The sequence below is a fragment of the Mastacembelus armatus genome, chromosome 11 (genome assembly GCF_900324485.2).
Source record: "Mastacembelus armatus chromosome 11, fMasArm1.2, whole genome shotgun sequence".
Lineage (NCBI taxonomy): Eukaryota > Metazoa > Chordata > Actinopteri > Synbranchiformes > Mastacembelidae > Mastacembelus > Mastacembelus armatus.
In genome coordinates this window covers 13,394,402-13,407,457 of record NC_046643.1, presented here as the reverse complement: position 1 = coordinate 13,407,457, position 13,056 = coordinate 13,394,402, and the positions used below count along the sequence as shown (strand labels likewise).

The window sequence follows — 13,056 nt, the reverse complement described above, 5'->3', positions numbered from 1 at the left end:
TAAAAGAAACAATAGTTGTATTAGAACCTCTAAAAATATCAGATGAGTTAAATTTAAAATTTGGATTAATCTCAAACCATAAATATAATAATATATTTTAAGTTGGTGTCTTGCAGAAAAAAAGCATACCACATGCTCTGGTGTGCTGTGAATGGGTAGGTGGACCAATCAGGCTTGGCGTTTGTGTGTGGGTGGTAGAGGCAGAGGCAAGCTGTTGGTGATTTATAATGGTGAATACATCCTAGCTCACACCACCACAGTGATTATTGTTTTTCATTTGCACTAAATGATTATTTAGATTGAATTATAATAATGAAGTGTCACATCCTTAATATTAACTGCTGCAAGTGCACTACATCATACACAACTGATAGCTAAATTCTGCTAAATGATATGCAGTAAAACTGGAATGACCAGTAAAGGCTGCACAATATCAGAGTTAGAGTACATTCATTTATCAGTTAAATACCACATATGTAGTAATTCCTGACCAATGTAATATACCGTACATGCCGAATCAATTTCAATCTAAATGGTTCTCATTTGTAAAATCATCCCACTATGGTGATTGTAAATTCCTCTATTTAAAGAAACTTGTCATGTTTAACAATGCTTACAGAGAGCTCTGATTTCAGCGTAGGATGGGGTGTTCAAGGTAGGTTCTGACGTTCACCAAAGTGCACCCACATTTGGCAGCGCTGTCTTACATGTAGATGCGTAGTTGTAATTATAAAATCTAGCTGTCTAAAAAGTTCAACTTTTTCCGCCTACATTAAGTCATGTAGGATGATTTACATAGGGCTTTGAAGTTGCATTGTCTCTCTGCTGTGCGAGTGGAGCATTACTCCCCTGCACTTCAGCTTTCTCATACTGATATAAAAATTAGTCAAACCAATAGAAGATATTGGATTAATTGATACTGCAGCAGTATTTTTTTTTTTAACTTTTAGTAATAAGCCACGGTGAACAATTGGGGGTCTGAAATTCACTAAAATTTGATGTGGTTTAGTGAATAATACATAATGGTTTAGTTTCTAATATATGTCCAACATACAGAGGACAATGTCCGATTGGCAGCCATTCACACTAGATGTCAAGAGGATGGCAGGTGTGATGTCGGGATGATTGCGTAGATTGATAAGAGTGTAAACAGCTATTTTTAAGTATTTAGATATGCGTCTATTAAAGTCGTCCAGGTGATCAAATCCTGGTGCTCCCCAACTTCCAGGTAATACTAAATATCTAATCCTGATTAAAGCAAGGATAAACTATTTATATACCGTTTCAGATCCCCTCTCCAAAATTGTGCGCACGAATAAACAGAATATTCTGAATATTACCATGGAAACTGAGCTTAGACAGGCTGTGAAAAACAACATTAAATTGGATAAGGTGTGTACATGCTCTGGTATTGCTCCTAAGATTGGTATGTCTCATGTATCTTTTTCTGTTTTTTTATTAAATTTAGATGAGAGCTTAACAGGATCTGTGATATCAGCAAGCTCATAATTAGAATACTTGAGGGTACTAGATATTGCTGTGCATCTAAACAGCACCTATTCTGTTTTCTCCAACCCATCTTAGATGTCCCTTCATGAGTATTTTAAACAAGTTCAGACTGTAAAAATCTTTGTTGTTTCCACTCTTCAGGTTTTGAATTGTCTCATTGTGAGGACCCAGGGGTACCTCAGTTTGGCTTCAAGGTCAACGACCAAGGCCATTTCTCTGGGAGCAGCATCACATACAGATGTGAGCCTGGATACACTCTGCATGGAGCTTCCACGCTGAAGTGTATGACCGGTGAAAGGAGAGCCTGGGATAACCCCCTGCCTTCTTGTATCGGTACGTCTCCATGTAAAAACCATTTTTTTTATTATGACAAGAAGTTTATTGAAAGTACACCTAAAGATATATACAGACACACAAAGGGCCTCCACAAAATTATAGGCAGAACCTTGAATAAAACTCTTTAATAAGCTTGAGGGGTAAAGGTCTGGAGGCTTTATTGTTGCCTAGACTTTCACTGGTATTGCTGCTTTTTGTGCTGCGTGCTCCATGCCACTTCTAACAGCATAGTTAAACTTGTCAAGATATTTTGCACATGGTTAAACTCAAGAACAGGATATATTCAGTGGATAAATATCAATATAATTAGATTTTTCTTCTCCCTTGAGTGTTTTTTACCACAATTTATTATGCCATGAAGCTGTTCTCAGGCTGTAATGTGCAATTTACCCAGAGCCCAGTTGCTGCACAAACACCTTTTAAGTAGCAGAAGGCATAAGTATAGTAGGTCTTCCTCTACAATAGAGTGCAGAGTAACTTACTGTCCTTATGCAAAGTCTCAGCTTGCAGATGGAAGCCAATTTCATGTGGAATATTCTTTATTTTCTTATGTGTTTGTTTTAAAGTCTCAAATGTGTGGATTATTATATGTATTATATGTATTCAGGAGAGTTTACTGTCTGGACTAGGCGATCCGTTTTATTTCCCACAGTGGAGACCTTCATGCTTGCCTTGTGCTCTCCTATTTACTCAAACATATTCACACACATGTACAAACACACACACACAGCCAAGCCTCGTTATTATGTTTTCCTCTGCTACTCTGCTTGTTTTAAGCTATTTATGCCACTCTTGCTCTGTGAAGAGCTAAGAGACATACCTGTTTGTTAGAATTGCTTCAGAAACATATTTTAATCGATTTGTTTTTGCGACGGACCACTCTATCAAAGCACGGACCATTTTAGGGAAACAATACAACCTACTAGAAAGCAACTCCCTTTTGAGTATTGAGATATTTCTAAATATTCCATTATAATGTCCTTGCTTTTCTTAAACCTCTAGACTTCAAACCGACTTCAAATTATAACACCACATACTGGTGTCAAGAAGTTAATAATGGCCTACTGTATTTGTGGTGATGCAACTTCAGATATCCAAGAACACATTCATCAGTATATTCGTGGGTAGAAACTGAAATTCTTTGATTTCTATATTATTGTAATCATTTTTGGAGACATTTTCATTCCCTCTCAGTACATGCTTGGTTGAATGATTACATTCTCTAATTAAACCCAAACAAATGTGAAGCCCATACAGAGTGACAAAGAAAATGGCTGCTGCAGCTGTGCCCCAGATGGGAGCTATAAGCATAACAGCAAGCCCAATGTTTTAAGCACCTTTCTTCCTTCATTGCTGCCTCTGAACTTTCTGATTTTGGATTCAGCCTAATAAGTCTTCTCACTATCAATAATGAAAGACTCATAAAAGCACTGGCTGATATTCTCTGGCTTTATATTTTAGCAATGACACAATGTGACCTTAGAAAACCCCCAGTCTTAATATTATATTGGTTCTTATTATTACTCATCATATTTTCCCTTTACCCAACTTGGTTCACTCCTTTTTCTTCCTCTTTTGCCTCTTCTCCTCTTCTGTTTTTTCCCCATCCCACCTCCTCCTGTTCCTTGGGATAATATATTCCAGTGATGAAGGAGGGGGAGAGCCTGAGGGAGGAGGAACATGTGGAAGGAGGGGAAGCAGAGAGGGGATGAAGATTGTGAAAATATATAACCGAGAGAGACAAAGAGAGGAGGGGGGGGGGGTATTTTCTGTTATATAATGTGTGGTGATTTCTTTAGGGAGGAATGTGAGATCAGCATTTTGTCTCTTTTTCTTCCTCTTCTTCTCCCTGCTCAGCTCTTCACTTTGCTTTAGAAAGAGTGAGAGAGGTGCAGAGCTTCTTCATTAATCTATTTGTCTCCATGGCTATCATTTAATCACTGCTCAGTGACTACTTAGGCACACCTAGTGGATCTGGTTGCTTTGATAAACAATTGCCATATAAATGGTTGGCTTGTCATATATCACAGACACACTTAAATACACACATACACACTCACTGATTGACTTGAATTAATGGTATTTGGTATTTATAAAGTTGCACAGTAGTGGTAATAAGACAGAAATATACTGTACAGGATGGGTTTAAATGGGTTTAAATGTTCATATATATTTAAGAGTCTCCTCTAATATCTTTGTGATACCTGTAGCGGAGTGCGGAGGTCGTTTTAAGGGTGAGTCTTCAGGGAGGATTCTTTCTCCTGGTTACCCATTTCCCTATGACAATAATCTTCGCTGCACCTGGACCATTGAGGTGGACTCAGGAAATATTGTGAGGTAAAGCAGATCTCCTAAAACCTTCCCAGTATTAAAGTTAAAATAACAGCGTCATTCGGTTTAATGCTTACTTCAGAATTTGCAAATATGTGCAATTGAAGACAATTGCAATTGAAATCTGATTATGTTGAGTTGCAAAAACAAAGCTACAAATGCTGAGTATGTGTTTAAAATGTCTAATCTGAAATTGCTGCTTGGCCACTGAGGCACCATACTGAACACATTTCTACAAATACAAGCATATGTTTTGTAGGAAGAGTTATTTTATGCAATATGGAATGATCTATGAACGATCATATTTATACCCCTTTTCAAACCATAAGCAGATGATCAACCACCAAAAATGATCGTCAAAATAAACATACTCAACATTGCCTTTCTGTTGCCATTGCAAAGCTGACTTCAAGAAATTTTTTTATAATATCTTATTTATACTGATCTTTTTATTTTCATGCAAATTGCAGTCTTCAGTTCTTGGCCTTTGACACGGAAGCCAGCCATGACATGCTGAAGGTTTGGGATGGACCACCTGAAAATGAAATGTCTTTGGCCGAGCTCAGTGGGTCTCTGATACCTGAGGGCATCCACTCCACACTGAACACTGTCACTGTTCAGTTTGAGACCGATTTTTACATCAGCAAGTCAGGATTTGCTATTCAGTTTTCTAGTAAGTTATGTCAGGAATTTATGTACTAAATATTTTGAAAATGAGAAAAAAACGTTTAACAGCCTTTTATGTTAGTACCAATTGTAAGCACTGATCATAAGCTTAGTAGTAAAAGATATCCACTGTGACATAGATTTTTCTAATTCTTCTTTTACCTCCATTTGCCTTACTGTTTTTTTTCACTCTCCCCTCTGTCCCTCTCTGCCTTTCACAGGCTCGGTGGCTACAGCCTGCAGGGACCCAGGCGTACCAATGAACGGCAGTCGCAGTGGAGATGGCCGTGAGCCGGGGGATTCAGTGTCCTTTCAGTGCGACCCAGGATACGAGCTTCAGGGGGATGACAAAATCACCTGTATACAAGTGGATAACAGATACTACTGGCAGCCCAGCCCGCCTGTCTGCATAGGTGTCAAGTCCAACTTTTTATATTAATAGGAACAGTGTTTGTCATGCACTGCCATGTTTCTACAGTAGACCAGATTGGACAAAATCTGGGCTACTGTAGAAACATGGCAGTGCAACATGGCTACCTCTGCAAAAGGAGACCTGCCTGCTCTGTAAAAGACTAATTCTAAGAAACACACTAAAGCACATTGACAACATATTTATGAATATTATTTTCTCATATTATTTAATTATCATGCCAAGATCTCTTGATACTACCACTGCTTTTTTAAGACTTTATTAGAATGAATGTATTTGATCCTGTATTCCCATCATAGCTCCCTGTGGAGGAAACCTAACAGACTCCAGTGGATTCATACTCTCTCCTAACTACCCCCATCCCTACCCTCACTCCAAGGACTGCGACTGGCTCATCGCTGTCAACTCTGACTATGTCTTGTCACTGGCCTTTATCAGGTAACCTTGGCCCTCAACTGAACAATAAAACTTAGAATTGATATTAAGCAGGCTAGCATTTCCTATTTTTTCACCATTTAGATGTAGAATTTAGAGATATTTTGTCATGAACTCCAGAATTATGAGTCTTTATTATATTATTAAGGCTTGTAAACGCCATGCTTCTTTTTGTTCATGACCATGGCCCATTTTTCTAAATTTTTATCTCTTTACTTGCTCTTTAAATCTGCTAACCTGTCATCACACCTCTGCACAAGCTTTCTAGTAGAGTACAAAAACATTAGGCTCCTCGCTGTAATAATAAATGTCAGTATTGACTTTTTCTGCATCTTCTTCCCAACCCCTTGTTTATATCTGTTTTCTCTCTAGTTTCAACATTGAGCCAAACTATGACTTCCTGTATATCTACGATGGCCCGGATAGCAACAGTCCTCTAATTGGTAGTTTTCAGGACAGCAAACTCCCAGAGAGGATAGAGAGCAGTTCAAATACCATGCATTTAGCATTCCGCAGTGATGGGTCTGTTTCTTACACTGGTTTCCATCTTGAATATAAAGGTAAAATGTTCTTCCAATAGTACTAAATGTTCTTCCAATAGTACTACATTCTTTAATAATAGTGAATACTATATATATACTTACTGAGTACATTTTTGACAGCATATTCAAATTCCAGCACAATGTGATTAGTAAACATGTCTAAAATATAACCCTGATTACCTAAAGGAAAGCAGCACAGCATCCGTTATTTCACATTCATTATCTAATGGTTTACATCCTGAGCTAGATGTCACCTGGAAATTGGATCAGCATATATCAGCCTATTTCTTACAAGAAGAGATGACTACACAAACACTGTCTTTCCAGGCAGGAGTGTTTGTATAACCACTTTGTAGCTGTCAACTGTTGAAAAATAATTTTAATATATACGTTGCTTAATGTAATTGTATCAGAGGCAGTTTTTCTGTCCCTTTACATAACAAAGACACAAACCTGGGAAATGACTCTTTCAGGTTTATACAGATAACAGGGATAGGAAATTTCAGATGTCTCATGTGATGACAGGATGTCACCAGAATGTGTTTAGAAATATCTCGTTTTCACATTGAACAAAGAAGATTACTGCATTTCTCTTAAATGTTCAGTAGATGTGTGCAGTATATGCAAGTAAGTCTCCCAGACTGATGACACTGTTCATCGTGCTGATTGTAAGATGAAACAGAACGTTTGCTCTCACCATAAAGTCCCTGCTGAATTTGTGTCTGTTGAAATATTCTGTCTGAAGAGGGAGTCAGATTCAGTTGTACAAAAGAATCAACACTGGCTTTATGTGGAGTCAGGAATTAAGTCTTACGTTGATGCAGGGTGGCCGCTAATCTTTTGGGAGGGGGGCCAAAGCCATAATTCATAAGGTTCATGTACCATACAAAAGCAAGGGGCTGAAGTTATCTCTCTTCCTCAATCTTTGGCAGAGGCAGCTAAGTCAAACAGACTGTTAAAAAGGCCAATGGAATGCCTGCCTCATTTGATTATGGCTGGAGACTTAGTTATTATTAATTTGACTTATTATTCATGTGTGCCTGTCGCTTTTTCTTTGCCTCATCATCTCTCTCACTTACTCACTTGTTTTCTGTCCAATGTACCCAGCCAAACTGAGGGAATCATGTTTCGACCCAGGTGTGGTTCTGAATGGGACCAGGCTGGGATCTGACTATAAGCTGGGCTCTACTGTCACCTTCTACTGTGAAGCAGGATATGTTTTGCAGGTACAAAAGCATGGATGGAAGGGTGATTGCATGGTTGGTTGGATAGGTGTGTTACTGGCTGGTTCTATAGATACTTAGGTTAGTTGGGTGGTTGAGTGGGTGCTTGAATTGGCTGTTTACTTGGTTGGGTGTGTGGGAGGGTGATTAGTGGGTTATGTAGGTCAGTGGTTCATCTGTGGCTGAATGGTTTGATAGGTGAGTGGTTGGTTGGCTGGATAGGTGACAAGTTGGATGATTGGTAGAAAGGCTGGGGTGATTGTTTGATTTGTTGAATGGTAAGTTAGTTGGTTGGATCAGTGTTTTTTTTGCTTTGTTGCTTTATTGATTGGATTGGTCAGGTCAGATGGGTGATTTGATGGGTGGTTGGATTTTTGGATGGTTTGGTGATTGCTTGAAGGGAAGTGTGATTGTTGTGATTGTTTGGGAGGCTGATTTATTGATTTCTTTGAGTAGATGGTTGTTGGTTGGGATGGATTAGTTTTCTGCAAGTAACAACTTGTTTTTCTCTTTAGGGTTATTCTACTCTAACCTGCAGTATGGGAGATGATGGCAGACCCGGATGGAACAGGGCATTGCCTAGCTGCCAAGGTAACACTAAAACACAGGATGGAATAAAATCTTACATCTCTGCTATTATTTTCTCCATGTCTCTTCATATGATGCACTGCTTTTTGTTGTGTTTTTACACATGCATGTGTATGTTTTCTCTCCAGCTCCCTGTGGAAGTCGTTCTACAGGATCAGAAGGGACTGTTTTATCTCCAAACTTTCCCAGAAACTACACTTCTGGACAGACTTGTGTCTACTCCATATCTGTACCTAGAGAGTTTGGTAAGTCCATGCACACAGAAAGTATTGCTTGTTATAATTCCCGTATTTCATTTCAATAAAAAGTAAATAAAAATAATTAAACTAATTTATCTATGAAAAAAATTAAAATGCAAGTGTGTAGAGCGAGGTGAAGGAGGAAGTGAATAGACATCAGTCGAGAATTAAATCTGTGATCGCAATTGTCCTTGACATGAATTCTTTTATGTTTTTTCCTCAGTGAAAGAAAGTGACACTAAAATGTGCGTGGTTTTAAATAGGGACATCCTAGATCTCCCAGAAGGACTCTGGCTCTTTTTTTTAAAAACAAAAATTAAAAACTAGTAGAGATATTACACATGATCAAAGATGTTCGCTACCCGTGTGTTTGATTGCAGATCAGGGTTTCATAAGTGAAGTGCCATTTAATAATGTGTCACATTTGATCAGTTGATTTTTAAGCCAGGTATAACTGCATCCTATGAATATTATGAATACTGTAGAACATTCTTTACATTAAGTGAGACTGTGTTGGGAATCTGGGATCCTTTGTAGAAGAGGAGGGGTCTTGGAAAAATGAATGTTACTGATTATTACCACATTTATTAATATTGTGTTCTGGAGCATTTACTATATCCTTATTATGTTCACACTCAATATCCTTGAAAATCCCTTGAATAAAACATTAAATGTACAAAATTCAAACAGCCGTTTTAACTCAGGATCCTGTTATTAGCTTTTTTTTTATCATATCCCCATGAACTATTGCAGTTTAAACAGGTGTGATGGAGCTGGTTTGGTGAGCATACAAGGTAGCAGCAGCTGATGTGATCTTATAGGACTTCTCCATCTCAGCAAAAAATTACATTTATTTTTGACCTTGGAAATAGTTTGACATTGGCTTTCTCAGCAGATATGGTTGAAAGATAAAAAAAAAATAAGTAGCTGAACTGCCGTCATTGTGTATCTCTAGTGTAAAAGTATCAATATCAATTAATTTCAAAAGGCAAATTTACATTTTTGTCTCCAGTATCTGTTCACTATACCACATATTGACATCTTAATTATAGGTTGGCTCATTGGGTCTGACTTGAGCTTTTACAAACAATCAGTAACTGATGGATATGATGTCCAATTATGGCCTGTGGCATTATGAATAAGTAGCTGCTTTCCCTGAGGCTGTTGATGGTTGCTGTCTCATTCTATATGGGTAGTGGAGTGTCAGCTCCATGTGGGCATTTTGACTGAGTGGAGCTAAAATTTGGTTGGCCTACATATTGTGTAAGACACACAGAGAGCCTCCCTAAACCTCCTACGCAACGAGACAGGGGTTGTGTTGCTAAGTTGCAGAGCGTTACAACATGCCCATATTTTAAGCAGCTGCCATTCACATAAAAATAAGTGTCTATAATTAATGATCTTACAGCAATTGAAGGTTATAGACTCAAGGTTGCAATAACTGTGCTATCAAATCTGCATCGTGATCAGAGAAGCTGAAATCAGTGGTTGAAGTATCCATGTCCACACAAATGGCTCCTTCACTTTCAGCAGCAGGTGAGGGAAAACCATTGGCATTTATCCCTGTGGAGATGCCATACCTCCTGTTGAATGAGGATGTGACTGAGGACACCCACTCAGGGAGCCCATCAGGAGGCATGGCAGCTTCATGGGGATCAATGCCCAGGTTTTCTCCATCCAAATTCAAGAGCTGAAGGAGCCTTTCAAATGAACATGAAGCATTTTTATTTGATCATTTGATTATAAGTCCAGTGGATTGATTTGAATTTTGTTGGACATATACAGTACAGTCTGGACAACATCTGGGTGCACATGCTGGCAGTACAGACGGATTTCACTGCCAGTGAGTGTGAGTTTGAATGAAAATCCATTGTGTAAGATATTCCCTGTGTGCACTGATGCTTTATGACTCTGTGTATGTGAACAGTGGTGTGTGTGCGTGTGTGTGTGTGTGTGTGTGTGTGTGTGTGTGTGTGTGTGTGTGTGTCTTCCTGAAATCTGCACAGTTTCAAAGCGGTTTCAGCTGTGAGCTCCTCCACCTGCTCTTCAATATGTCGATATTACAGCGAGGAGTGATGGAAACCTTAATCGCTCTGATTTCCTTAAAATCTATACACAGTGGGAACTTTTAACTATTTCTGCTGACTAGTGGAGTCTTGTCATTCTTTATGTCCACTCAACACCCTGTCACTATGCACATCCTTATGTAAGGCCCCAGGACAGGGCTGTGATATACAAGAGCCATCTGCCTTATCGAGTTAAGGTAGTTCATGATGATTTGTTTTCTAGTCAGATTTCTCTTTCACACCTATGAGGACAATTCAGTGCCAATTGGAAATCCGATGTTTTGTATTTGTATTGCTTCTCATTGTTATTACAGGTTTTACATGACAGCAAACAGGATATCTTTGGAGTCAGAGCAATGTTTTAGCAAAATGTGGTTCATGCTTTAAAAGCATTCACCAGACAGAAGCAGCCTCATACATTGTGACCATCGGCCTTCTTATAGCTGAATATTCTTAGCAGTGTTCAGATTTAAGCCTCGACACTTCTTCCTTTGGGGAAAGGAACGGGAGAGGAGGGAGAGGTAGAGAGGTGATCTTTGAATGTGTGTATAGTCAGGTAGAGACCTTGCTTAGGCTGAAATATATGTAATTTATCCTAAGAGACTTTTTTTGTGCAGAAATAGACATATTTTCAATACAACAACCACCTATAGGTTTGCATCTTAAGAGGACTTATGATTGGTTTGAAGACACAGTGATCATTCAAGACAGAAGGAATTTTATTATGTGAGCAAATACAGGGCCTCAGGCCTCCAGGGGCCCTCCAGTGTTTCCTTCCACTACAGCTGCACTGTCAAATTCTCTGCTATTACAGCAGTGTTTTTACCCTCCATCATAATCTAAGCAAAGTAAACCAAATGGTCTTCAAACTGCATAACTGTGTAATTACTGGTCCAGTTTTCAAATTGTTTCTTGCTGGGCAGCATAGGATTGATTTTGACCTAGTGTAAACCATGTAAATTATGTCCTAAGTTGACAAAATTATAAGTCCGTTTTTTTGAGCAGTAGCTTTGCAGGAGCTGACAACATTGATATATCTCAGCCAGTCGATGAGGTGTGGTGGGTTGAACTGCTGCACAGTGAAGATAATTTGATGTTTTGACTATTAAATGTCCAGATATGTGATTTTGTTCCAATAGCTGGCTTCAAATAGAAGTTGACACTTCAGCTTAATAAAATTTAAATGAGGTGTAACAGGTTAATTTTATCACTGAAAGGTCAGGCACAGACAGTGGCATGAAATAATAATCACTTCCCACTGTTCAAATGTGGTTCACTCATCTCTTTGTCTTTTTTCCCTTCTTGCCCCCAGTCCTCTTTGGCCAGTTTGTGTTATTCCAAACATCTCTAAATGATGTGGTAGAAATCTACGATGGTCCCACTCAACAAAACACACTACTGTCGTCTCTCTCTGGGTCCCACTCTGGTAAGGATGGAGGGAAGCAGGGATGGACTGAAATATGGATAGTAGCATAGAGCGGGCAGAAACTTTTTTCTCCTTTTCTGACTGTTTAGGTGAGTCTCTCCCTCTGAGCTCGGGAAACCAGATCACCATTAAATTTACGACGGTTGGACCAGAAACTGCAAAGGGATTCCACTTTGTCTATCAAGGTCAGAAAATCACAAGTAGCCAAAGTTGTTATATCATACTTGTGATGACTATATGTTGAGACAAATTGACTGCTTGAATACTTTGTTTATACAAATGTATCTAAAATAGCAGTAGGGTTTGTGTTTGTGTAGGTGGCCAATACCTCTAAACTGTGACTTTGGAGGCCTATGGAAAACTATAGGTTATCTCTTTTATTTCATTAATTGGCTATTTTACACACAATTCCACAGTTTATTTTTTACGTTTTTTTCTGTATTTAAAGATCACATTGAGATAAAATATGTGTAAAGGCCAAGATAAGCACCAATAACAGTAAACTGCTATACTTGTTGATACTAATATTTTTTAATGTTTGTACGCTTTTCCTTTTTTGTTCAGCTGTACCTCGGACCAGCTCCACCCAGTGCAGTTCAGTCCCTGAGCCACGATTTGGGAAACGTCTCGGCAATGACTTTGCCGTTGGCTCTTTGGTGCAGTTTGAGTGCAATCCTGGTTACATTCTGCACGGCTCTACTGCCATACGGTGTGACAGTGTCCCAGACAACCTGGCACAGTGGAATGACACCCTGCCAACATGTATAGGTAAATATAAACCCAGATGTAAGCAACACGACAAAATTCTATTCAGACTGCAGTATCAAACAGCCGCAGATTTACTGCTTCACTGAAAAAAAAGAAATATAGAGAATAGAAATGCAGACCATGTTTCAATGTGTCTAAATTCTACACCTATCTATTGCGGACAGTTGATAGATGCTTTCTCTGCTATGGGAAGACGTGTTGCTTTTGCCTCTGTTTTTCTTTCTCCCCTGCTGCCTTTTGCTCTCCATGTCAACTCACTCTTCTCTCTCTCAGTACCCTGCGGGGGTGTGTTGACCTCTCGTCGTGGGACCATCCTGTCGCCTGGATATCCAGAGCCCTACGACAACAACCAGAACTGTGTGTGGAAGGTCTCTGTTCCAGAAGGGGCTGGAATACAGGTAGTGCCTGCCGCACCCTGTTTTCTGGCTGACCTATGTATCATTGGCTTAAAAGCTGAGCAGGCGGGATGTCAGGAAAGATAAGATATTATTATATGG

The 13,056-nt window shown here is 39.1% G+C and overlaps 1 protein-coding gene across 1 annotated transcript in view; it reads left to right on the top strand.

Moving 5' to 3' along the window:
* Window positions 1-13,056, top strand: part of LOC113126194 (CUB and sushi domain-containing protein 3-like) — a 274,111-nt gene that overhangs the window by 214,133 nt on the left and 46,922 nt on the right. Inside the window, exons 25-37 of the mRNA XM_026300093.1 lie at window positions 1,651-1,842; window positions 4,056-4,182; window positions 4,647-4,849; window positions 5,064-5,255; window positions 5,572-5,710; window positions 6,080-6,267; window positions 7,357-7,475; window positions 7,988-8,063; window positions 8,189-8,305; window positions 11,678-11,791; window positions 11,881-11,976; window positions 12,356-12,559; window positions 12,833-12,957. Coding sequence (XP_026155878.1) covers window positions 1,651-1,842; window positions 4,056-4,182; window positions 4,647-4,849; window positions 5,064-5,255; window positions 5,572-5,710; window positions 6,080-6,267; window positions 7,357-7,475; window positions 7,988-8,063; window positions 8,189-8,305; window positions 11,678-11,791; window positions 11,881-11,976; window positions 12,356-12,559; window positions 12,833-12,957 — 1,892 coding nt within the window. The remainder of the gene's footprint in view (window positions 1-1,650; window positions 1,843-4,055; window positions 4,183-4,646; window positions 4,850-5,063; window positions 5,256-5,571; window positions 5,711-6,079; window positions 6,268-7,356; window positions 7,476-7,987; window positions 8,064-8,188; window positions 8,306-11,677; window positions 11,792-11,880; window positions 11,977-12,355; window positions 12,560-12,832; window positions 12,958-13,056) is intronic.